The sequence below is a fragment of the Carettochelys insculpta genome, chromosome 5 (assembly GCF_033958435.1).
Source record: "Carettochelys insculpta isolate YL-2023 chromosome 5, ASM3395843v1, whole genome shotgun sequence".
Taxonomy (NCBI): Eukaryota; Metazoa; Chordata; order Testudines; family Carettochelyidae; genus Carettochelys; species Carettochelys insculpta.
The window spans coordinates 33435786-33463767 of record NC_134141.1 but is presented as its reverse complement, the minus strand read 5'-3'; the positions used below and the strand labels follow the sequence as shown (position 1 = coordinate 33463767).

Here is a 27982-nt window from a genome sequence, read left to right as displayed (position 1 = left end):
CTAGATATATGTACAGTGCTTAGCAAATTGGTGCCCCAGTCTTGCTTGGGTTCTTTACATCTCCCCCTGTAATAATCAACCGAAAGTAAAATAATTAAATTGCTGGGATTGCAGATTTTTAAAAATCAGGTCAGGTGAAGCTTGTTTTTCCAGCAGATCAGCAACCACAGACTTAAAAAAAGCCCACTATTCTACCAGAAATAGGTAAACAAAAAGTCCGGATGGCATCTTGTCTGAACTATGATAACAATTTAACTGAATTGTTTGGCACAAGCTATTGAAATATCTACGGCCTAAGCACAGTGGACTACTGTAGTGGTTCGTTTGAGTAGGAATATCCACTTTTAGTTACTGTTTCCTTCAAATGAATTACAAGTTACAATTACCATTTGAGTGTGGACATTTGAGGAATCCAGTGAATTATGATGCACCACAGGTGTTTACTTTTTGCCTCACCGTAGGAGGGGCTGTTAAAAATTGAAATATGTTTTTTGCCAGGCTTGATCAGAACCAGGATCAGGGTAGCCAAAAATCTGAGAACCACTGCAGGATTTTAGTTTACTTGGAAATGATAAAACCACAGCTGGTATGTGAAACAGATACACTGAATGTGAGAACAAGACTGAGACTGTATCATGGCCAGCTGGCATCATACCTGTGTTTCTTAACTTCCTGTACCAGTGGTATTTCCCAGATGATGCCATGAAGTTGGCCTACATTGACTAGGCAATGATATCCCTGGTAAATCAGATGGAGGAGCAAGAGTATCTGCTTGCATCTACGCTAGCAAGTCCTTTTGGAAAGCCAGACCCTCTTCTTAAAGAACAAACAGAGCATTCACACACAAAATGTGCTTTTTCGACTTCCCTTCAACAGAACACAGCACTTCTTCCGGAGGCCCTCTTCCTCTTTCAAATGAGGAAAAGTGTTTTTTTCTGAAAGATACTTTCAGAAAAAAAGCACGTGTAGATGCTCTGCAGGCTCTTTTTTCATGGCCTGTTCTTTTGTAAGAGTGGGGGCTGCGTGGACACTCTCTTCTGAAAGAGCAGATTGCTTTTTTTATCTGCTTTTTAGCGTGTGTGGATGTGCTCTTTCAAAAGACGATCTTCTGGAAGATCGTCTTTTGAAAGATCACTGTAGTGTAGACGTGGCCCATGAGGGTAGGGTGGCAATTTCAGGGGTGCCTATGTGCAAATCACTCCTGAGGTGGACCATAATGTAAAAACAGTTTAGATATGAAATCACTTCATGTTCCTTCTGAAAATTTTATTAGGGTTCTCAAGAGGCGCAGGACCGAGAGTCAGATTGTTACTGCCCTGTCTCCAGTGAGTAGTAGTATCCCCCTGACACTGCAAGCCCTTCCCAGCCACAAAAGCTCTTTTCTCCAGCCTCTGCCATCTCCCTCTTTGCACTGCAGGTTAATAGGCGTATCCTACTGCCCAAGCTTCTTTTTCAAGCCAGCGTGGTATGCAGCCTGTTATCCATGAACACTCACAAAATTACCAAGCCAGCTGTCTCCAAAGAGAACAGTGTACACAACAGTTTGGATGATTTAATTGAGAATCATCATCTTGTTCAATGTCACAGCACTTATATGCATTCACAGTGAAAACAGTACGTTTATTAACAAATAACAGATTTAAAGATTTGAGTGAGAAAGGATAATGGAAGAAGGGTTACATATAAACCAAAAATCATAAAGTTAATCCCATGAAAGTGTGCTAACTTAACAGGTTAACCTTTTGTCTAAGGAAGTTTTATCTGATCCCAAACCTTTTTTGCATCATTTCCAACCAAAGCTGACTGGGATCCCATTTTCAGGAATTTAAATGTGCTGTCGATTTAGTTCTTTAGCGCACGACAAAGCGGTGTGTGTGTTCTTGCCTTCTACTTATAGCTACTAATTCATTATTGCACATAGTCAGGCTAGTTCCCATATCTTCTCCCACCCCTCACTTCTGCCATCCCCCCCGACCAACCCCTTTCCTGTTGACTCCATACATAGATGTGTTGCTTACAAAGCTCATTTGTATGTCTGATGCACAGAGCCAAGTGAATGAATATACTTTCACCTGAAATATGTTTGTTAGCTCTGCCTTGGACCCAGATTTATTTATCCAACTCCTTAAATATTATTTGTACATACATCTCACAGTAACTATGAGGATCATTATGATTTTATTCAGACACCTTACATGACATCATTTATAGGTAAATACCATGTGAGTGGTGTCCTAGGTGTAATGAATTTGACAGGCCAGTAAGGACTAGCTATTACAGAATAGTGAACCCTTTGCCAGTTCAAACCTATGGGCCTTTGTCAGTGGACCCTTGTGGTTAAGGCACAGACAGACTGAGGACCAGGGTTCAGTCCTTGGCCATCCCCCAGATTTCCTCTGTGACCTCAGAACTTAGGTAATGTGGCTTTCTGTAAAATCCAGCTTGTAGAGAATTTCCTTAACATGCTGTGACAATATATTCCTTATTACCTGGGAGGTGCTCAGCTCTTACTGTGAATAGGGCCATATAAGTAAACAGATACCTTTTAATTTAATTCATAGATTACAAGGCCAGAAAAGACCACTGTCATCATCTAGTGCATCTCCTTGAATAAGTCCTAGAGACCACAGAACTTTCCCAAAATAATTCCTAGATCATAACTTTTGTAAAACATTTAATCTTTATTTAAAAAAAAATCACCCCAACTCTTGTTAAATTGTGCAGTTAGTTACCCTCACTGTTAAAAAATTGTATCTTGTTTCCACTATGAATTTGTCCAGCTTCCAGTTCCTCCCACTGGATCATGTTACACTTTTCCCTGCAAGGCTGATGAAGCCATTATTAAATACTACAAGATTTTCCTGGTGTTGCTCAAGTCCTTCAAGGCAGAAGGCTTGGAGGTGTTTGGAGGGGTGTAGGAGTCAGGATTGAGGGGTGAGGAGGGGCTTAGGACAGGATGGGAACTGCAGGAGTCAGGTGAGTGCAGGGGGTAGGGAGGGTCAAGGAGGAACTCAGGACAGGGGGTGGGGGATAGAGGAACTAGAGCAAGAAGTTGGAAAGTGTGTGTGGGGCGGGGTCCCCCAGGCTGGTGCACTTCTTGCCTCCCTGTAGTCCTTCTGGAGTATAAAACTCTCCCTGCCATCAGAGCCCTCCCTTTCTGTTTGTTGATAATAAAATCAGATTGCAGGCACATCCAAACACTGGTCTTGCTTTAAGTTATGATAAGAGGAAGTGGCGTAACAAATTTAGTTGTCCTAGCTCTTACTGTCTCAGAGGTGGTCTTGGTCAAACAGACTCATGGACAGACACAAAGGTTCTAAAATACTTAGTAGATTTGAGCTCCATGTACGTATTTACAGAGTATACTCAAAATTAACCTTAAACATTCTCTTGTTAAGATAAATACACCAAGTCCCTTGAATCTATGACTCTTTGTTTTCTAATCCTCTCTCATGGCTCTTTCCTGAATCCTCTTCAGTTTATCAAAATCCTTCTTGAACTGTGGGTACATGGACTGGAGCAAGGGTTCCAGCAGCAGCTGTACCAGTACTAAGTATGCATCCAAGAACTGCATTGGCCCTTTTGCTTACTCCACTGTACAAGGAGCCCATGTTCAGACTATCCACCAAATCTTTTTCCACAGTCACTGTTTCTCAGGATCAAGGTCCTCATTATGTAAGCATGACCTACATCATTCTTTGTTCCTAGATGCTGTATTACATTTTGCGCCTTACTAAAATATATACTGTTTCGTACATAAATGTACAGTGGAGTTTTCAGAAGGTCTCAGCACTGGCCTTACTCTGGTCCCACTGAAGCTAAGTTAAATTTCCATCAACTTCAGTGGCAGCAGAGTTAAGCTAAGGTGAATACTTCCAACAATCCCAACCACTGGGACACTAAATATATTTCTGTAAATATACAAATTGATCTCTAATTCTGGAAACATATGCATGTGTTTAATATTACACTTGCATGTGAATAATCCCACTGACTTCATCTGGGAACAAGGGCCATAGTTGATAAAATACACCAGATGTCAGAATCACGTGCAATTGACAAAATAAAATAATGGAACATGTATGAATTAATATACTGATAATTTTAACTACATAAAATTACACGTTTATTACAGTGAGTTTAATAAAGTTTACAAAATATGTATAAAATCTGTTTATAATATTAAAAAATATATTTAACTAGTGAAAATTTACATTTTTATACAATGTAAATATATTTCTTCTATATGAATTAACATGTACATTTTAATGATGGTTAATTCTGAAATTATATACCCTGTTGTAAATGTCTATCTATAAATTGACCTTCACACAAATAAGAAATGAAATTAATACAAATCTGTTATGCTATGAAACAGGCAATTTATCTAGCTCTGAAAGTCCATAATTTCCATACAGGACTCTTGCATCATCACAATGGCCTGGAAAGGAATCCATACTCTGAGGAACTGAGTGCTTGCTCTGGCAAGGCTGCATTCTGGATGAGATTTTTCTGTGCATATATTTAATTGTTAACCCTTGATAATATATAGAATGGCTGGCTGTGCCTACATGTGCCCCTTCTTCCGGTCGTGGCATGGTAATGAGCAGTCTGGAAGATGCTGATGAGGCGTGTATGTAAATTTCCTGTGCCTCATTAGCATATGGCCATATCACTTGCAGTCCAGAAGAAGCTCTTCCAGACTCCAACATACACGTACAGATGCAAAGCCTGCAGGGATCTTCCAGAAGGAAGCCTTCCTTCTGGAAGCACCCTCTTCCTCAAGATCCCCCAAAAGATTCGCATGGGCTATGCGTCCGCCCATGTATTTTGGTGTGTGGAGGAGCTTCTTCCAGACTCCAAATCACGTGTCCAAATGCTAATGAGGCATGGGAAATTTACATCTGCACCTCATTAACATCTTACGGACTTCTCATTACCATGCTGCCTAGATGCAGCAAATTACATTATCTTGTTACAGTTGCTCAAAACCCCTGTCTTTCAATAAATTTTTGTTTGGTAAGTTTGTTAGATAGCACAGTGGGCATTTCAGCAGATTCTCTAGCTCTTACATCCCTGACTTTCAGAGAGGCTGCTTAAGTATCAGATGCACTCCTCCCTTCCCTCCCCACCTTAGAATGACTTTTGAATTATTCTCATGGCAGTATCACAAACATTACTAAGTTACAGGATCTGGGGGTGTTGACAGCAATATTGCCAATCACAACTTTAACGATGTTTCCCACCCATCATTTTATGTTTTAAAATCAGAGATTCATGATTTTCCATCCTCCTGCCTAAGCAGTCTCCTCCATTCTCACCAATGAAACACTTCAGAACATCTGCCTGGACTACGGGGCTGCTATTGTGATATTAGCAGACCACGCACTCCATGCGCCACCGCACCATGTAACAAAAGTTAAATACAGTGTTGAGCAACACTACCCTGAATAAAGTTACAGATGTAATGTCTTCTTTTTGATAAATTAGAAAATTTATTTCAACACTAGTTAACAGGAAGCCAGCTGTTGCCATAATTCCATCCAGTTTCAACACTTGTGTGGAGCAATCTACTTAGCAGCAAATCTTTGCTGATTTAAATGCTCTCCTACTCATCATCACTTACTCCCAAGTGGCAGGTTGTACTTTATGCAAACGCAAGAGGGGGACAACATACACAATACTGCCTTTTCTCACCAGCGTTTACTGCATCATATAACACCGTGCTACCTATGGCATTCTTGCCACTTATATCTACCTTAGTCCAGAACTAATCACGTTAGTTTGCAGGCAATCATGTGATTTTAGCCAGCCAATGTAATTATAGCAGTAAACAAATAAAATGCGAGAAGATTTAATTAATGTGGATGAAGGAAACCTAATCCCATTGTGTTTGACAGCTCCATTTATTACAGAACTGTAAGAGATGCATTTCACAGAGTCAAACCAAATAGACTGGAGTCATATCTAAATCTACTTTAAAAAAGCTTTTTACAGCTGCTCCTATGAGTAAACAGGAGCGCACAACACAGGATGCAAAAATTTCAGATAAGTGAGTACCCGGTTTCTGGCAAACTGCTGCTCTCCTTCACAGCACACCACCAGAGCTCTCGGCTGACCAGTCATGCCCTGTTACTTATGTTGATGTTATCCCCAGGGAAGGGTCTTCAAACACTCTCCTAAGTAACTGTAAACATTGTCCAACTTCAAAACAGAGTTAGAGAGAGCGACACACACACACACACACACAAAATTATGAAAATTTGATGATACTCCTCCTTTTTCAGTTTAGCCCATTTACACGAGTTCTCCAGAAAAATGGTTGTCTATAATGAGAAGATAAGTTGAATATATTTTCATTGTATCTATATATGAATTTATAGTAGAAAACTAATATTTCAACTGGAAAGTGAGCTCTGTGAGAGTTATGGATTGATTCTAGTTGCATTGTTTTTAAATCAACTTCTTCCTTTCTTAGACTGAGCCATTGATCAATGGATCTCATCTTCTATGACACTGTTGGTGAGCAACTAAACCAATCCTTGATTGGCAGAGCCAATTACAGATATCACACAAAACCCTGCCAACTGCAGGCATTGTACGTTTTTTCAGATCCTAGACTTTTACTGTAGTGCCTGGCTATGCTGACTCTCAAAGCAATTAAGAGCTTGTACAGTGGTTTGCCACCAGGACAATCTGTCCTGAAGTAGAGTTTCCAGATCATTGGGAGATATTCCACATGACTTCACTGTGAGGTTATTGATTTTTCCCTTGTGACCGCAGGAATCAGTGTTTAGGAACTATTTTCTCTCCCCCTCTTCTTTCAAAGAAAGCAGCATTGTCCCCAAATAGGGCTGTTTAGATACCTAGGCATGACACAGGGGCTGCTGTTGTTCCAGTTCAGCAGACAGACTATCACTCCTGGGACACCTACATGCAGATTTGTGTTTAAATGCTTCCAGTGGTATCCTCCACCTGCATCTGACGTCACTTGCACATCGTCATAGGTCTTTCATCAAGAGGTAAATCTTTAGCATCAAGAGAGATACCTTCACATATGAATGGATTTAAATGAGGCTGGCTTGTGAGTTCCCACTCCACTCTCTCTTCTCACGCCAACCTTCGTGAACAGGCACAAAAACTGCAACATGTACACTGAAAGGAGAAAGCACAAGTTTGGGATCAGAGTTACCTTCTCCTAGACTGATGTGCCTAAAAAAAGCTTAGAGAGCTCAGTCTGACCCTGTTTGGAATTAGAGTTTTCCTTCTCCTAGGTACTAGTCCATGGCAACCTATTCCAGATTATTCAGCACAGCCCTTGAGATCACTCCATGGAGGGCTTCCGCAATCCACCACCCTGAGGACGCATCTCAACACCCAGTGTGAGGAAATCAAGCTCTGGAGTTGCTAGTAAAGGTCATTGTCAATCATGTTCTCAGCCCATCATTTTTGGAATGTGGCACATTACAAATTCCCCTCTATACATGGTATTAGTAAATCCTTTTAAGTAGCTTTTTTACTTTCTAAAATATTCTATCATTCCTTTATTTTACTTGAAGTGATGTGACCCGCTGCCAACAGCAGAGCTGCAGCTGTACTAATCATAGCTATATGTGTAGTTTATAGAATCTGAGAACTTGAGAGGTCATTGAGTCTAGTCCCCTGCACTCACAGCAGGGCCTAGCTTCACCTACATCACACTGCCAGATGTTTATCTAATCTGCTCCTAAGTACTGGAAAGTTGTTATCATGAATTACATTTAAATTTCACAACACTTGTCTTTATTGACCCATAATGTGTGTCCTATAGTGTGGACAGCAATAATATAAAGCAGAAGATGGGCAAGGAAGTCAAACCGTCTACCCAGAGTCCATCCTAAGTAAATCAGATGAAGGTTGGGAAAGTTATTGAAAATATGGGGAAGGAACCCTATCACTAGCTGAACAGTACTAGTCCTGTACTTCAAAACCAGCAAACTTTTAGAGAGACATCACATATTATGTGGAGGGGGAAGGAAAATATAAGCAAAATATGATGGTTACTTAAAAGAAGCTGAGAGGGCTGGAGTGCTAGAATTGACTCTGGGGAGGATTAGTGGAGCAGAGGGGAAGGTAAACTGGACACAGATACAATTTTCTTCCATTTTGAGAAACATGGCCAGTTCCAGTCCCATTTCCCATTTTATACACAGACTTTCAAACCACTACAAGTCTTTCAAACACAGAAGCAACATTTTAAATGCCACCATTATACTTACGGCAGTTAAACTACTAGAATTAGTTACTATAGCTTTTTTTTTCTTCTCTTTCCTCTAATGTGGTTTGTAAAATATGAAACTCTCAACTTTCCTGCCCTAGTTGTTCTATTTCCTCTTTTATCCATATTGAACAATTTTCTGGCACCATCTATGGATATCTCCATCTTTATTTTTCTTACAGGGTTGGCCCTGCTTTTCTCGGAATTTAATCTCAATATATTGCAAATTTGCCAAGCCTTTTAGAAAACAAACAATTTAAAGAATAAATTGACATTAAAAAGTTACCTTACTCTGAGCTTCATGAGTCTTCTCCATTTCCTAGAAAAGCAATTAAGCATGCTCTGTTTTCTTCCTGGTATTAATTTTCCCACTAGAAAAATTCTCATGTGGTATCAATTTAGCATAGTTCAATGAATTCATTAAATTCATCTAATCTTCTGGGGAGGACAAAAAAAAATCACCTACACATAAGCACTACATAGACACTGTTTGAAAAATATGTGGTTTGACCAGCTAAAAGAGTAACCGCAGACAGCGTATCAAGCCCAACAATAGCAACCCATAGGCCAATCCTTGGCAGACTATATATCACTAATCAAACTCAGACCCAGTGTACAGGAATCCAATTCTTCTGAAGTCACTGGAGTTACATTTATTTAGAACAGGGATGACTGTGGCCAGTAAACCATGAAACGAGCATCCTTCACTTACCAAGTGACAACCATAAGCAGGGAGATATTAAATTCTGTACTTGTGAATGATAAATGGATTCTGTGAGCTATTGTTTAATATTTATACTACACATGTCCAAAGGCTACTATCATGAGAAGATTGTGTTTGCACAGCACCATCACATCCTGTAAAGTTTGTAAACTAGGAAGTCTTACATACCTTTTACTAATGTAATCCAACCGATATTCTCTGACTATTAATTAACATTCTTTTGATGTAATATATAGACAGCAGAGATGGTTTTCCCCAACATAATATGGAGTGCTATTAATATTACCTTGCATTTATATAGTACATTACATTTGATGATCTTAAACCACATCACTAATTTAGCCTCACAATGCTATTGTGTAGCAAAGAAATATTATTACCCCTTTTATTACTTATGAAAAAGGAGACATTGAAGTGTTTACGCACAAAAGTTTGAAAGCTAGTCCTTTAGTTAGGGTGGCATGTACATGAGCAACCTGATTTTCGGAGGAGGCCTTGGAACTCCAGGCCACTTGAGCACATCAGTAGTTTTAGAGACTTTTCACTAGGGCTCGCTGAATTGAGGTCTGAGTCTTGATTTATGTGCCTAAATTCATACTGATGCACCAAAATGAGACGTCTAGGTCTTCAGGAGCCCAGTTCCTTTTTAAAACTATCAGCCAATTTATTTAGGTTCCAATATGCAAATTTAAGTGCCTAAACTCTCACCTTTGAATTTGAAAGTGCTCCTCTATGTGATCTTCCCAAGGTACAAAGGAATTCTCTGCCAGAGCGGTAAATGAAATGCTTCCTGACTTATTCCTCCAAAACCCAAACTCCCTCCTAAAACTTAAATTGATGTTTTAGAGAACAAATTCCGTAACATTTTGCATTTCTTTCTTCTTGGCTTCTGATCTAATCTATGTTGTATTGGCTAATAGCTTTTATTTCCTTTTCTCCTTGAAAGTTTTGGTTTACAATGGACTGTAACACATTGTTTGAGGGCTGCAGTTCCTGTGAATTACATTTTTGTGAAAGATAGGTGGGAGCGCAAGCTGCTCATCTCTTGGTCCTTCAACATTTATAATTACTCATTTTCAAAACATGCTGGTAAATCAGAGAGGCACATAACCCTTGCATTTTTTATTATCTTCTTTCCATGCAGAAAGAGTGATTGTGGTGAAAAAAGATAACTTAAGAAAATATTAGGAGAAAAAAGGGGAAGTTAGCAGTTTCCCTTTCTTGCCTTTTAATACCTCCTTGCTTTCAAGCCTCCAAAGTACTCAAAATAATTTTAGTTGATGTTACACAGCATATATCACAGTCAGTTCTAAGTTGCAGCTCTTTTAAAATGAGCAGTCATTAAGGCTTCACAGTTACTGTTGGCGCCCTTGACCTTACTGGTTTAGAGGGAGACCGCAGCCTTGCCATGATCTCCTTTCAGTGTGCAGCAGTTCAAGAGAACTATGCATTCAAAACTCACAACAAATATTTCTTTAGGGCCTTTGTTACATTTTGTAGCACCACTATGGAACTTCCTATGAGAGCCTTTAAACAGGAGATAGACAGCAAAGGTGTTGGCTTCAGTTTATTTACTCTTCTTTTTCAAAGTGTAGGTAGAAATCCACTTGAAGGCAGAGCAAGGACAGAACCAACCACCTGTCATTTTTAATGAATAAGTGTGCATGGCAGGTCAGAGTGACTAACTATACACCAGGCAAGTAGAGCAACTTGATCAATGAAATGTTCTTCAGTGCTCATATTGGCTATGACTACACGAGCCCCAAACTTCGACACGGCCACGCAAATGGCCATTTCGAAGTTTACTAATGAAGTGCTGAAATGCATATTCAGCGCTTCATTAGCATGCGGGCAGCCGCGGCACTTCGACATTGACGCGCCTCGTGTCTCATGCCGACGGGGCTCCTTTTCGAAAGGACCCTGCCTACTTCGAAGTCCCCTTATTCCCATGTGCTGATGGGAATAAGGGGACTTTGAAGTAGGCGGGGTCCTTTCGAAAAGGAGCCCCGTCGGGACGAGACGCGTGGCGGCGAGGCGCATCAATCTTGAAGTGCCGCGGCCGCCCGCATGCTAATGAAGCGCTGAATATGCATTTTAGAGCTTCATTAGTAAACTTCGAAATAGGCCATTTGCGTGGCCATTTCGAAGTTTGGGGCTCGTGTAGACACGGCCATTATGACAAACAGTTCCCGAAACATTTTTTTTGTTAAGCATGAGTATTGTATTAGTTTACTTACTCATGTTTTTGGTATAGTAGATGGGACAAATAGTTTATAGTTGTCTTAATATGTCATAGAAACACAAATGTGAAATTTTATTCACTAACTGATCCATTTGAGATTTAACAAAAAAGAAACACCCAGTCAAGTTGTGCGGCTGTCATGGTAGTTGCTTAAGGTTTCTTTTCTCTCTTAAATGACACTATTTGGTTCTTTTACACAAACTCACTGTTTTCTTTGCCAAATATTTAGCAATATCGGTGCTGCTCATGAAGGCTACCTCTACACTTAGCCCAGTAAGCAGGCTGATGGGAGATTACTAAAGAAGTGCTGCAATACATATGCAGCACTTCATTATGCTAATTCTACCCCGCAGCAACTTCAAAGTGTCAAACTTTGAGGTTCTGGCATGCCATGTAGCCATGGACACTTCAAAGTGCCCACGCTACTTTGAAGTGCCTTTACTCACCAAAATTTCTCATGCCGGCACTTTGAAGTTTGAAACTTTGAAGTTGCTGCGGGGGAGAATCAGCTTAATCAAGTGCTGCATGTGCATCACAACAATTCATTTGTTATCTCCCATCAGCCTGATTAACACATCCCCTTTGAAGAAGGGGGCAAATGTAGACGTAGCCAAAGTGAGCCAGCTGTAGTCCAAATGAAAATAATTCTGTATCACATCATCTCAGACAATGTTCTCTATCTTGAAGTTACATAGGACAACTAAAACATTCATGTCCCAAAGAGCCTGACAATTCTCAATTGTGTGAGAGGAAGAAAGAACAGGAAAAACCCATCACTATGTCTATGACAGTTTGACACATTCATCTTTGGATAAATAGCCTAACACTGAATCATGTAAGCCACTCAGGGAGTCTTAGCTATTTTTCATGCATTCTACAATAGTGGAAATTATGTCCTGTGTAAAAGGTTGAGCACATATGGAAATTACAATAAACTGAGGGCCAATTCATCATTTCCAGCACTGCAAGACCACAAAATTAAGTGTGATACAGGCAGATGTCTAGCACCATAAGGACCACTGCACCAAGACACTCAACTGTTTCTTTATTATACTTTCTCAGGGAACAATAACGCATGGATAGAACTGAAGTGGAAAGCTTCAGAGATGTCCTGACATACGATAGCCCAGATTTTTCTAAACTGCTTTAAGCACGCATTTGCTGCTGTTTCTAAAAACAACTTCCAGTGTTACAAATATGTCTCACACCCCTGGAGGTGAAACAAAACGTTCAGAAAGTCCATGATATAGGCACAAATATGTTGGCAGATATGATAATACAAATGCAAACATTAAGGGCACCAGCCAGCAGCAAGAAATGGCTGCTGGTGTCAGCAAGTGTTAAGAGCAGGTGGTGTGGCACAGAGTGATTATAATAGGTCCTGGACAGCTGGCTCAGCAGCAACACACTACTTCACTCCACCCACCCCACCCTTGCCCATCAGATGGCTCCCTGGCTCAATACAGTAGTTTTGCAGTGTTCTTCCCTGAATTTCTAATAGAGCACAGTTAATTCTCTGCATTATCCATGCCCGTCTTTACATAAGCCTGTTTTATTATGACTCTCCTCTATGACTGAGGTACATTTGCTCAGTTCTGAGTTTGCTAGGCAAGTGATGATGCCTGTTCTGCTGATCCCTCTTAATCTAATCCAATCTTTAGATCCTAATACTGTGTACTGCCAAAAACTAAGATTGCAAAAGAAAAGATATTGAAAGATCATCTTAGTATGCACTATGGATTTATGCAAATCTGAGGGTGTTGCTTGAATGTCCCCATTAAAGACCATAATGCTCTATCTGGTCAAAATGGTCAAGGGTTACTCCCTACCTAAGGCAAAATTTAAAGAAAAATGAATGTAAATATCTACTTGAAAGTCCAAAAGTTACAATCTGGAATTGGATCTAAATCTCATCTTTCTTAAAGTACTAGTCTGTTCATATTTGATTTCACAGTATGATTAATTAAAAATGCATGTAAGATGTAAAATTCAAATCAGGGTCTGACTTTCCCAGAAATTCACATCACACATTTGTCACTCATTTTAAATATAATTATATTGCATTAGAAGTGAGCTAGTTTTTGATAAAGGTAGTTGTGTTTCATGAAGAAAGAGGAAATTAGACAACTCTTCAAACTCAAAGCTTTTTTCTAAAAAAAAAATACAAACTGAGAACTTTTCAGTGTAAAGCCAAATGTATTTGTTGAACAATAGAAAAATTAAAAACCAGAAATGCAACTTTTCATTTTTGTTTAAATTTTTCCATGGATGAAAACGTCCCCAACACAGTTCTAATAATCATTCTACCAGTTCATTGCCTGTGTGAGTTTCATGGGCTTTGCTCTTTGCCATGAGTATTAGTAAACAGGCTCCTCCAGGCACAAAGGGGAAGTGAATTTCCTGACTGGAAGGCCTTCCACTGAAAATGTCCTACTAGCATTCTTCAGGTGTTTAAATACACAGCTAGCTATCTCAAGTACCTTAGCTGATCTCTGTTGCCATGGTTGAGCAGACAACCAACCAATCAGCAGTAAAACCACATATGAGTCCTTAGGTCAGTGTCCTCACTTTGAATTGCATGCAGAAGCAAATGGGAAACTAATGCAGTTTTGTTGGGGATGGTCCTGCTTCAAGCAGAGTGTTGGACTAGATGACCTGCTAAGGTCTCTTCCAACCCTAATCTTCTATGATTCTATGACCCACTGATGCAAAATGCTGCTTTTGGCCACACACCACTAGCCAGGTGAGCTGCTGCACGCTACACCAGCTGTAGCTTTTAAGTGTTCTTCACACACAGTCCCACAGAGCTCAAAGTAATCCATTCTGCAGGACACAGAAGTGACTTTCTAGGCAAACTCTACCTCAGTGAAATACTATCATAAACATTGTGCCAAGCACAGACTGAAAACGAACAAAACCCCACATACTTCTGGCCAATGACATCTCCTGAAAGCCCAGCATCAAAGATGCAGACATAATTATAGTTTGTTAACTTTTAGGGCACAAGGTAAGCTACTCAGGATAAGTATATCAGCAACTCTATCATCAGATTGCTTCCATGAACTCACCAGTATCCCACCTCATCTAGAGCACACTGCAACCAGCTTGCCCTTCCAGCCCTTATCTTAGCAAATGCCATAAGGTGTACTGTCCCTTTATTGGAAAGCCTTACCCCAAGTAGGGTAACCTTTTATAAAATAGGGTACAGGGTGAACATGGCCTGGTTCTGGTTCAGCATGGAACATCAATGTCATTGGAGATACAGTGCTGTGAAGGGTGTTTGGAAATAGCAAACTAGGCTGCAAAGCATAATGAGAAGGGAAGCAGCACACTGGAGGTGATATTTTCTCAGATGGGAAGGAGTGCAGATATTTGACAGGGAACTCTGAAGAGAACAGACCTGATCAAGGTAAGCAAAAAAGCACTTAGCCAAGGGTGGGCCATAGAAAAAGACCATGTCATCACACGGTGACATACCCAAGAATCACTGAAACAAGAGGAAAAGATCTGAGGCAATACAACAGAGCTGTGGAGGGGCTGGAGTCCCAACAGACACTATAGTTCAAGACAGCAGGCTGAAGCTTTCCAATAGGCAGAGCTGTCCCTTCCATAGGGCGACACGTGGCAGCTGCCACAGGCCCTGTGCTTTTGGGGGCCTACGGATGGGAGGGGATTACCTGGGGAGGATGCCCCTCTTCCTGGCGTCTTCCCCCCAGCCCCACACTCAGCAAGCAGAGTGAACAACAGCCTGCTGTGCTGCTGCCTCCTGACTGGCTGAACCACATTTTTTCCATGGGTGGCTGGGAGTGGAGGCCTCTGAGCCATGCACGGAGAAGCAGAGCTCAGCTGGCCAGCCGGGCACGTCAGAGTGCTGCATGGTGAGTGTGGCGGTGGAGGGAAGGAAGCGGGGTGCATAGGGTGAGACAACGCCTTGCAGCCGCTGCTGCTGCCTACTGCCCACCCTCTGCCCCAGGTAATCCCTGGCCATGGTGGGGGCACAGCAGGGAAGGGACGGGGTATAAAATGCATAGAGGGAGTCCAGGGCCTCCCTGCCTCTCGAGATGTCCCTGTCAATAGGGTACAAGAAAGCTGACCATGAACCTAGTCAGCAGGATAGAAATCAAAACAGATTTCAGTGGAGGGAAAAAAAGCCAGTGACAGAGTAAGGAGGGAGTGGCTGACTTCTGTTTGGACTTTTAGTTTTGCTCTAAGACCCTTGTTGCATTCACGGCAGGCCTGGCTCTCCAAACAGTGTACTAGTCAACGAAGGCCACTGTTAATTGGGGTGGGAGGAGTGGGAAGCAGCCATGTCTCCATTCCAGGGATTAATGAACTACTGTACTTTAATAGCTAAGCACTGAGAAAACATTGTCAACACCTTCTAGATTTGATAGCAAAAGGGGTATGAAGTTGTGCATGGTTTACAAACACTATTCCACTCTTTTCTTGACAGTACACAAAAAGCCTTCCCTTTTCACTCTACATGCCTTACAATTTCTCTTTTATCAGGAGGTATTTACTCTGCACATGGTGCCAATGCCAGGGAGCCACATCAAATATTCTGCTGTTTGCTAAATATTTCCACTAGAGGCTTGGATTATTTCCAGTAAGACAAGTAGCAACCAGCACAGTTACTGTGGAGAAGCTGCTTCAGAGTGGTTGTAGTAGCCCTCTCCAGGAGCAATGTGACCCTTGCCTTGAAGTAGGAAGATGGGAGGATTCTTGCAATAGTTCTTCTGGTCTCAAGTCTGCTCTTTCATTTTGTGCTGCTACTTGGGAAGACTGTGTGGACTGTGCATCATCTTCCTGTGTAACTGAACCATACAGCTCTGGTTATTAGGATGACATCTAAGATCATGGATGGAGTTGCTGGATTTTCTCCTTCCATAATCCTAAACTAAAACAAGCACATCACCATTCTTCTGTCATCAACCACAGTGCTGTAAGCACACGCATCATTTGCCTTAATTTTAATGGAGCTGGTGGACCGCATTAGTAACAGCAGGGCTGCTTTTTGTGCTGGTATGTGCTGGCACACAGTACCGGCAACTCCGCAGCCCCAGCCTTGGGATCCTCAGCTGGGTGGCAGGGGGACCACACCAGCCCTGCGGCAGGGAGCCGGTTGGGCCACAGAGCTCTGCTAGCAGCTCCAGCCCTGGAGAACCCAGCTAGAGCTGAGGAAACTCTGGCAGCCTCGAGGCTGTGAGCCAACTGGGGTATGGAGCCCCACCAGCAGCTCTATCCCTAGGGACTGGTTGCAGGTCCAGGAGTCCCCGGCAGCCCCACAGCAGGGAGATGGCTGGGGTGCAGAGCTCCTGGCAACCCAGCCATTGGAACCCCTGCTGGGGGGTGCGGTGCAGGGACGCAGGGACCCAGCTGCACAGAGTCTGCTTTTCTTACACACACAAAAAATACTGAGTAACAGTAAATTGAGAAAGTCAGATAGGTGGCAGGGGCTGTGAATACGCCTCCACGAGGGGGTCTTCCAAATGTATTTGTTAATCTGCTATTCTCTTCTCTGAGTGCAGTTTAACTATCAAATTTGTTTGTTTTCCGAGTAGCTAGCAAACTGGTATTTACATAAAAATGCTCGTTTCCCCTCACTTCTTAAACTACTGTTTTTTTCTGGTCACTACTCACGAAGTCTCAACCCAGGAATCAAAATGCAGAAATAGTTTTTATCATGTAACTGCGCTTTATCTCCCAATCCCCTTGCAAGTGTTTAGCAAACTATTACTTATGTTTTCCTTGTTTGTGTACTATAAAAATATAGATAACAAGATAATGCCAGAGCAAATTCTTTTGCCCTTATTCAGGCAAAACACTGACTTCTGGTTACAGGAGTTTTGCTGCTGAGAAAGAGATCTGAGATCTGGTCCACTGATAACAGTAATTGTGAACACTATTCAAATCAATCTAATTTCTCTTACCAGTTGTGACTTCCTCTCCCTATTTTAGTGGGTTAAAATTTAATACTTTTGAAAATTTCAGTCCAGTTCTGATAATAAAGGAAACTAGAAATTTCATTAACTGTTCATTATACAGTTTTGGGTGTGAATGTATATACTCTGATGCAGATTGGTACTAGAGATTATGCATGATGAAATTAAAAATGACTCACTTAGGACTCAGTTTACTTATGAATTCAAGTTAGGCAAGGGTTGAGGCAATACCTTCTTCCATTAGTGAGAAAGACAATCAATATTTAGTTGATATTTAATAGGGCTGTTAATGGAATGATACAGTACTTAAGCTATCTCACATGTATTTCCTACACCAGTGGGAAGGATCCCCCCCATGAGCATAGGTAGTGTCCACACTGAAGCACAACAATGCCTGTACGTAATACTCCACACCAGCTGAACCCTAGAAATCCAGTCTCTTGCATACCTGATCCTGAATTTTTCCATATATTCTTCTTTCTCCCTCCCACACTCCATGGGTTCTAGTTCTGTTTGCCAATGTTTTTAGCCTGCCAAAGACCACCAAGATTTTTCTTTTAAGTTGCTAATATGAGCTTTTCATTCAAACAGGCAGATTCCCTGCACTGCAGCACTATATTTAGAGTTGATTTCCACCTTCCATTTGCATTCCCAGTTTATTGGCTCACACTTTACCAAAGCTTACAGTTAATAAGTCATGGTGATGAAAATGCATATGGTAGTTCTCAGGCTAGCATTTTTGCTGCTAGGTCAGATCTACAGTAGGTTTTGCTGCTAGATCAGATCTACAGTGCTTTAGCTATACTGGCAAACTATACCAGCAAAGTGTTCCTCGTGCAAATACAGCTTCTACCAGTAAAATGCAGTTTTGCTGGTCATGCATATTCCAGCCCTGCCAAGAGATAGCTATACAAGCAAAACTGCTTTTCCTTGTATAACTGCATCTATACTAGGAGCTTTTGCTGGCTACGTCAATCACAAACACACCTTATCACATGCAACTAACATAGCTCTGCTGACAAAACTTTCACCTGGCCTTCGAAGGAAATTAGTTTAGACACTTCTGTATCATTTGAGCCTGAAAGGAAAACACACAAAAAAAAACCAGACGCCATATGTTTTAATCTGAAATGGCATTCTCCTCAAACTCAAGAAGAGGTCAGGCTAGAAGATTTTACTACAGCTTGTTTTAAAAATTTTCATTCAAGACCTTAACATTAAACCACAAAACTGAAGCTTATAAACTTTGCTGAGCAGAGCATTGCTACACTGGGTTCTCTTTAGTTTATTTACACTGTAATAATCAGATGGTTTTAGAGGTCATAATTAAAAAGCTTTTAAATATAAAAATAGTATGAATTCAATCTGAGGCATGATTCACAGCACATGATCCATACTTTTAAGTCCACAGTTATGTGGAGAGTTGAAAAGTAGGTGGAGTTTTGATTCCACCTTCCAATGTCAAGCTGAGTTGGCAGGCAGCTGGAAATTACTTACATAAATGTATTTTACCATCTCTGCCTTCCTCACTCTTGGAGTACCACATTACTACTTCTATTATACCACTTGCCACAGAACAGATGAAGATTCCTAAAAAGGTGGTAGGGAACTCCTTATGCGACTAATGAACACACTCATAATCATTAAGAATGTGTGTAATTGTCACCTGGAAACCAGCTAAAGGCTGAAGAATCAAGGACCTAACTAATGTTATGAAGGGTGGAAGAATACTTCCTCACTTTCTATCTATTTAAAATCACTATGGTTAAAAGTATATTACAGACATAGTTCAGTCCTTCAAACCCGCCCCCCGCACCCAACATTTTGAGTTTCAGGATCACTACAGAGGATTTTTTAGCTCCAGCAGGTCAGCCGTGGCCATCCTGACCAAATTCTACATCTACACTGTAAGCAAATTTCCTCCACAAATTGGAAGTCTGTATATTTTGGGACCTCAGTTGGTATTTGCTAAAAGCCTTTGGGATCCATGCACAAGCTTTATAGATCTATGGACAATACAATTTTGTGCACAGTATAACATTCCTTTAAACAGCCATGGGAATGATAACAAGGAGGGTTTAAAACAGCTCTGATGTCTGAATACTTCCTCTATACAGACAATATTTATATAATTGAAAAAATCATGTCTTGATCTGTGTAGATTGTTTTAAACATTAAATGCTTTGGGAACCTCCAATCCAATTCAGAAGCTACTTTCTTTGTGAGTTCAACCAGAATGCCAAGTGCAAAGTGCTTCGTGTACTCATTTTAACATCAACACTGAGAAACATTTCTGCCCCAAAAAATTCATACTTATACTATTGGCTAAGGAAGTGGTTCAGAGAGCAACGGATCTAAGGGCTGGAAGCAGGCTAAAAGTTTTATTATGGAAGTGGATTTGTGGAATACTTGGCCATATTATTCTTTATTACTATTTTGGAGGCAGTATTAGTCCTACAAGAGGCAAGGAGAAAGGAACTTAACTATAGTAGAACCAGAAGGGTATGCATGCGCGCGTGTGTGTGGAGGGGTATATATGAATTAATGTTTTCTCTGCAGAGCATTCTGTGGCATCGTTGTCAAACATGAGGATCTCTATACATGTCCCCTCCCAAACCTATGTACTTCCACCTCAAGATTACAAGCTCCTTACCACAGCTACATTCCTCCTGGCAAAGAAGATCCATACACAAAGGCTACGTCTACACGTGAAGCCAACATCGAAGTAGCCTATTTCGATGTGGCGACATCGAAATAGGCTATTTCGATGAATAACGTCTACACGTCCTCCAGGGCTGGCAACGTCGATGTTCAACATCGACGTTGCGCAGCACCACATCAAAATAGGCGCTGCGAGGGAACGTCTACATGCCAAAGTAGCACACATCGAAATAAGGGTGTCATGAACAGCTGCAGACAGGGTCACAGGGCGGACTCAACAGCAAGCCGCTCCCTTAAAGGGCCCCTCCTAGACACAGGTGCACTAAACACCACAAGATCCACAGAGCCGACAACTGGTTGCAGACCCTGTGCATGCAGCATGGATCCCCAGCTGCCGCAGCAGCAGCCAGAAGCCCTGGGCTAAGGGCTGCTGCACACGGTGACCATAGAGCCCCGCAGGGGCTGGAGAGAGCGCGTCTCTCAACCCTCAGCTGATGGCCACCATGGCGGACCCCGCTATTTCGATGTTGCAGGACACGGATCGTCTACACGTGCCCTACTTCGACATTCAACTTCGAAGTAGGGCGCTATTCCCATCCCCTCATGGGGTTAGCGGCTTCGATGTCTCGCCGCCTAACGTCGATGTTAACATCAAAATAGCGCCCAACACGTGTAGCCGTGACGGGCGCTATTTCGAAGTTAGTGCCGCTACTTTGAAGTAGCATGCACGTGTAGACACGGTCAAAGAGAGGCAGTGTGGGCTAGCTTAGAAGCTGCTGCTGTGAGACTTGAGAATCTGAAGCTTCCATTTCTACCTCTGTCAGTGACCTGGGTCAAGTCACGTCTATTTCATCTCCTTGTAATACAGTAGGATCTCATGATTCATGAGCTTAATGTTCACAAATTCAACTATTTGCAAGTGGCCGCTTCCTCCAGAGCCCTGGGCAGGAGCGCTGGCAGCTGCCGCCTCCCCTAGGGCCCTGGGCAGGAGCACCAGCAGCCGCCACTTCTCCTGGGGCTCTACACAGGAGCACCAGCAGCCACCGCTGCCCCCCAGACACCCCTCCCCCCCCCGTATTCATGAAAAATCAACATTCGTAAGGGTTCTAAACATGGAACCCTCACGAATGTTGAGACCCTACTGTACAAATAATTATTGAGTGAAGTAGTATGTCTTTATTGGACTGACTTCTGTTGGTGAGCAAGACAAGCTTATAAAGAGCTATTCTTCAGAACCTGGAGACTGTCTTTCACTCCCAGAAGTTGGTGTGATAAACAATATCGCGGTACCTATGTTGTCTCAGAATGAATGTTCTCCAACCTTCTTCTGCAGTGTTGTGGCTGTGTAAGCTGAAAAGATTCTCTCTCTGCTGTTAGAAACACAAGCTGGTCCAACCACAACATATTACCTCATCTGGTCTCTCTAATATCCTGTGATCAACCTGACTGTAATAACACTACATAGAAATAATTAATAACTGACTGAGGTCACTCATTGGTGAAATGAACGATGTACCCAGGCTTGAGACTGCTACAGTTGGTTATTTTATCTACAAAGTTTACCCAAAGATCTAATAACTAATCTAATAGAAAACTCAGCATTTGATGCACATTTAGCTTTGTGTTCTTTTTACATGTGCTGGGCCATATCTCCACTGAAGACAACAGAGCTGCTAATTAGCAAACAATTGTAAAGGAAAAAAGTTAAAACATCCCTCACCCTTCTTTAAATCACACATTCTCACAGTTTCTCAGCATGAAAGAAAACAGGAGAAGGAAAGGAAGTGGAACTCCAGGGCAGGAGGGTGAGGGTTCCAAGATTGAATATATTTGTCTTTTGAATTTCAGCAAGTGGCAAGACTAATATTTCTGCTTCATCTTGAGTTTAAAACTTTATCAAGATTATTTGCAACAGTGGACGACCCGATTATTTAAAGAATAAGCTAAAAGAGAGCATCTCAAACTGTGGTCGGTATATTCCGCTAGTGGTCTACATCTCACTCCATAGGGTAACATGTCTGTAGGTAGGTTATGCATCTAACCACTGTAAGGCTTTACACATTACTTCTGAATGTGTTCTCCCCTGCCACATCTGTATGAATGAGAGGGATTGGATAGAAGCCAAACAGTTTACAAGGCAACCTCAACTCCTATTTCTCTTCCCTTTCAAAAAGCAGTGCTTCTTGATATCCTGGGCTGGCTGGTTTAAACTTAGAAATGTCATCCTTAGTAAGCCATGAGAGACCACTGTTAAGTACAATTTACAATCCCAGCATTAGGAGCCTGCCTTGTCTTCTCCAAAAAAGGCTAGGCTTACTGCCTTTGCAGAGTTCCCTTGAAAAATGAAAAAAGGATGTCATTCTTTTGCTGATAAATATTCCACATACTGAAGAGTATTTTTGCGGTTGTTTTGCTTTGTTTCTAAGACACAAAGAATTTGATTCTTGCAGGCGGTCCGCTAAGCATCTCTGCTTATTTTACCCTTCTCACATGAAGATGTTTTGTCTGGTTAATTAGGTGAGATAGGGGGTGGGGGAGAGAAGCTCTTGAGGAAAGCAATAATTTATAATTGGTTATAATAGCAGTTAGGGCCTGGGAAGGAATCCAGGCTGTGATTTACTGCAGCATATTGCTACTGAGGCTGCACTGGAAGAGAAAAAAGGCTGAATAAGCAATAGTTAAAAGGTGCCCAGTTAGTATTTAGTGCCTGACAACGCCTTCATTTTCCATCTCCTAAACCCACATCCTCTTATTTACCGCCCACTCCCACGCCCAATTATTTGTGCATATAGAGTAGATGGATAGCTATTGTGGTGATGGATGTTCCCTAAAAAATATTTTTAATGAATGTTATTCACAGAAAAGTCTTCACAGTCTTGGAGAGTTTGGATCTCCACTTAACAAAGCTCCAAAAACAACAAGAAGCCCTGTGGCACACGACACTCATCTAATGAAGCAGGTCTTTGCCCACTAAAGCTCATGCTCCAAAATATCTGTTAGTCTCTAAGGTGCCACAGGACTTAAGAGCTATGACTCCTGGATATCAGTTATGCATGCTTCCTCACACTCCCACCGATGTGCCTCATCTGTGATCAACACAGCCTGCCTTTAGTGTGCGAGAAAACAAACTCTGTGCCCATGGCCTTATCCAATCCTTGGTGCCTCTTCCAAAACTGTCAACAGTGCAACGGGTGCAAAAGGAAGGAGACTGAGATCACCAGAAGAAGCCACTGATCAGCTAAAGTACTGCGTTACAATAACTTTGCTTACTACTGACTTGGGATGGACACGAACTAGGAACAATGAACCCCATAAGAACCCCTTGATCAGTGGTGTCAAAGACAACAGACACGTCTCTGGTTCTGACTTTAGCTAAGATATGGTCACTACAGACTTTGGTGAGAGGGTATTCAGTGGAGTGCCATAGCCACAGAGTGGAGAGGGTTCATTATGGAACTCGAAGAGAGAAACTCCAGACAATGACCATAGACAGAATGTTCAGTGAATGAAGAGATGAAGGAAGTGGGGCAGTACTAGATGAGGAAAGTGGGGTCAAGTTTTTGTTTTTCTAAAGGGAAAGGTGATGGCATGTTTGTATTGTGAGGGAACAGTGTGAAGAAAGTGACAACTTATGCAGAAGAATTTCAGGGAATGAGTCCGGACACAAGAGAACAAGGGAAGAAATTGGACGGAGGTCAGTGGGCAAGCAGTGGGGTTAGAGAAAGAGATTCCTTTATGTGTCTGTGATAGCATAGGTTCTAGAACTACAGGTAATGAAATAAAAAAGCAGTCAAGTAGCACTTTAAAGAGTAACAAAATAATTTATTAGATGAGCTTTCATGGGACGGACCCACTTCTTCAGACCGCAGCCATACCAGATATGGCTTTAAAGTGCTACTTGACCGCTTTTTTGTTCTGATAGTATACAGACTAGCACAGCTCCCTCTCTGTTACTACAGGTAATGAGTGTGTTACTGCCCCCCATGGCTTGGAGTGGTTTTCACTATACACCGGGTTTGCAGTTTGGCTCAACGATTCTCAGCATCCCCGCTATACAAATTGTTTTGGCACCTGAGTGAAAAGGGGAAACAGGACAGCCACATTATATATTGCTACCATCTGGTGCTATGCATGCTACTAGGCAGAAGTATTTTCATAGTCATGCACCAGTACCTACTAATTCCAAATTAGCTTTCCCTATTCCTTGTAACTTTCATCACTTTGTCTTGTAACACAGCACACACACCACTTCATAACTTTGCTGGTGAAGACAAATGGTGGTTTGCATTTTTAAGTGCCACGCAACAAATAAACTTAATAGTTAAAATAACAATTTGACACCATGATCTTCAGAGAGTGATCATTAGGATAAACATTAAGAACTTGTTTAAATGAATACTGTGAATAAACCCCATTCAATGATATATAAAATAAACCGTGACAGCTCTAGATATGAAATGGCCATTCCTATTTACGTTGTCACTAGCTTTTAGTAAATTCAGCCTTGTTTTTCCTTCCTCAAACCAGATTCTACCTCCCCATGAGTATGTAGTAAATGCAAAAAGCATGCACTATAGCATGCTATAAAAATAGTATCAGCATGTTTGATGTTGCCGTGCTACCCTTCAGTAGCAGAGCCCCATGTTAATACACAGCATTCTGAATGAGTACAAGCAAAGCCCCCATATATATCACAGTCAGATACTACAGAGTCTACATTAAAACTGTATGACAAGAGTTGGAGCATTACTGCAGAATTTACTGGGCTATTTTTTGTGCCTGTGAAGTTGGGTTCCTTTAATTCCAGCTGTTTTCACACTTCTGCGTTACCTTGCACTTGCATTGACTAACAAACTTTACAATCTGACTACTAGAGATAATGAATTGCTGCTCACTAAGTGCTCACTGTGATTTGCATGGTGGGATGGCTTATTTTAAATGAAACCTGCTCTTTACTTTAAAGTCAGTTGCTTAACAGAGTTGGTCTTCTAATGAAAACAAATACAATCTGGTTCTAATGAAAAACAAACTTCACTCAGTACATAACACCTACCATAACATAGGTGGACCACCTGCATAAGAGTTGAGTTAAAGTATGAATAAATATAGCTTGGTCCAATGGCAGATCACAGACAAACAACCACTCTGCTAAATTATAAATAGGGTTTTTATGAAAGCATACCAAGATTTCAAGATACTCCATTTAGAAATAAACAGGTCTTAGAAGTTTAGTCCTATAAACTGAATGACTGATGGCAGGGCAATTTTTAGGAGTAAACACCTCCATCTTTCGAGCAACGTTTTAGTCATATTAAAAATGGAGTACTTGAAGACAGTTCAGGGCATTATCCTAAATGTTTAGCAACATGCTAACAGCTTCTGATGTCTAGGGTCTCATTCGCTCCAAGCAGCAAAACCTACCAGAGTATCACTGATTGTGAATACTCCTCATTCTGCCAGCAAAGTGTATGGGATACATATATCCTGAGAGTGTTGCAGATAAAAAGCCGCTTTAGCAGGTGAACATTCTGCTCAGTGCTACGTAAGTGACATTAAGCAACTGTGATCACAGCTTGGTGGTAGGAGTTGCTTCAACTGTGCATGGATAACAGCAATTCTTTTCCTACATTCTAGAGCCAAAGGAACCATTGTTATTACCTAGTTTCACTTCCTGTACGAGAGGCCATAAAATTTCCCCAGATTAATTCTTAGAGCATAGCTTTGAGGAAAAAACATAAAATAAAAAATCTGTCTTGAGTCAAGAATCGCCAGGGATGGAAAATCTATATCACTTGCTACATTGTTCCAATGATGAATTACTCCTACCTTTATATAAGCCTTTTTGCCAATCTGAATGTCTAATTTCAACTTCCAGCCATAAGCTTATGTTGTACCTTTTGCTAGGCTGAACAATCCATTATTAAATATCTGTTTTGCACACAGACTAATAAATCATCTCCTTAACCTTTTGTTCATTAAACTAATAGGACTGAGTGCCTTGAACCTATGATTTCTTAAGAGGCAGTGTTCAGAGATTAGGAAACCAGCAATGGAGAGTGCAAGGGGCGTGGTTAGACCTTGCTAAGGACTCCAACTGAAAGATGTTAGTGGCTTGCTTTCTAGAAAGGAAGTGAGAGAGTATGTGTGTGGGGAGGAGGGTATTTAGATACCCTCCTTTGGCCTAGCTAGGACAGAGGTTTTTTTTTTTTTTTTTCCCCTCAGAATTGGTTGTGTGTGGGTGAGCCAGTGATGAAAATTAATTGCCCAGGGGCCTAGAGATCTGCTGCATTTCACCCTCCCAGGAAATACTGTTGGAGGGTGGGGAAAAGTTCAGCAAACTATGAGGAGCAGACTAGATCAGGGGTGTGCAAAAGGGGAGGCGCATGAAGTTTCATAAGGTGGGGTACAGCATGATCAGCCACTGGGTCTCAGGCTCATCCATCTCATTACAAATGTTGAAATATTAGTTTTTATGTGTAGTCACAAACAATTAACAAAATTACACTCTACATACTTATTTTCTTACAGGTGCCAAAAGTTCCACCACCACCACCGCCATCACCACCACATGAACATAACCAAATTTTCCATGGGCTTGGACTGCATTAGATAGGTGTGGGGCAGGGAGGGCTGCTAACTGTAGGGGCCCAACATAAAAAGTTTGCTCACCCCAGGACTAGATCACACCAGACTGTTTGTTTATGAGCATTAAAAGAACAACTGAGCAGGAATCTCAGTGGTAGTTCGTTACTCTAAGTCTTAACTGGAACGTGCGCCAACTGGCTACAAAGGCACCGGGCCTTACTTAGCTCCGCACCTAATCCACTCGAAGAGCCACACTGCCTTCCTAATAGAGATACTGAAGCCCCCTCGGTCCCCCAGCTTCCAGGAGAGGTGCGCGGGTGCGAAGGCTGCAGCGGAGCGGCCTCCTCTCCCAGGCGAAGAGGGAAATGGGGGCCGAGCGCAAGCCAGCGTGAGCCCCCGCGTTAGGCAGGTCGCAGCAGCAGCCGGGTGGAGCACTAGCTCACCGCCCCCAGCCTGGTGCGCCCCCTGCCTGGAGCTAGCGGAGCGCAGCGCCCGCCCGCCAGACTCACCATCTCCTGCTTGAGGAGGTAAAGTTTGGTCTCCAGTCTCTCCAGGGCGCTGGCGCTGCTGCCGAGCCGGGAGGCCGCGGGGGCCGAAGCCGGGCAGAAGCCGTTGCCACCCCCGCCGCTCCGGTCCCGGGCTGCGGGCTCATCCCCGCGCAGGGAGCGCACCAGGCTCTCGGGCACTTTGCGTCCTAGTTTCAGCTCCACGTCGCGCAGGTCTGGCAGGGGAGGCTCCTCCATCTTCGGGCGCCCCGCGGCTCCGCGGAGCGAGGGCGCAGCTGCCGATCCAGCACTAGCCGCAGCGGCCCGGCTTCAGCACCCTCTCTCTGCGAGCCGCGTCTCGGAGCTCGGCTGCGGCAGCCCCGAGAGGGGCGCACGGGCCGGGCAGGTGCCCGGCAGGAGACATCAGGCTTGTCCGCTTGGCAAAGCGCTCCCGGCTCCGCCGCACGCAGGCTGGCAGCGGCTGCGGAGCCAATGGCCGCTTCCCGAGAAAACCCCTCTGGCGCAGAGCCGCTGCCCGCCTTAGCCGGTGAGCTGCGCCGGGCTGGCCATGGCACAGGGCTCTGCGCGTCGGGACCGAGTCATGGCCAGATACAGCTGACTCTGGGGCTGGGCTTTTTCCTCTGCCCCCACCCGGCCCTGGGCTGAGCAGCTTCCAGCCTGTCACGTGCGCTCCTACGGGCTGCCTCGCCGGATTCTCCCCATAGAGCTACAGCGTATCCACTCCCCTGGCCGAATCAGGCTTCCCCCGCAGGCAGCCGGAGCCACGTCCTTGTGTTTCCCGGTGGGGTGAAACTTTAAACCCCAGTGGCAGGTGGATATGACGACGGCCAACCCTTGTACCGTAATGCTCATAGTAGACACTGACCCTGATTGACCAAAGCAGCCTCTTATTGATGATGCCTGCCGGCTGTCCCCTTTCGACTAAACCAAAGCAAGGAGGGCACAAACTAGGTTTTTGTGCATTCGTTTCAGGACTCCGCTGTTGAAATACTTAGCATTGATTCTATCCAGAGGACAAAAGTCCTTAAGGTACTGATAGGCACTAATAAGAACAAGGGACTTCAA

General features: G+C 42.6%; 1 protein-coding gene across 1 annotated transcript in view; it reads right to left on the bottom strand.

Annotated features, from left to right (window-relative positions):
- Positions 1-27657, bottom strand: part of LURAP1L (leucine rich adaptor protein 1 like) — a 33615-nt gene extending 5958 nt beyond the window's left edge. Inside the window, exon 1 of the mRNA XM_074994890.1 lies at positions 26921-27657. Within this exon, the coding sequence (XP_074850991.1) occupies positions 26921-27154 (234 nt within the window). The 5' untranslated portion in view covers positions 27155-27657. The remainder of the gene's footprint in view (positions 1-26920) is intronic.
- Positions 27658-27982: the final 325 nt, after the last annotated feature.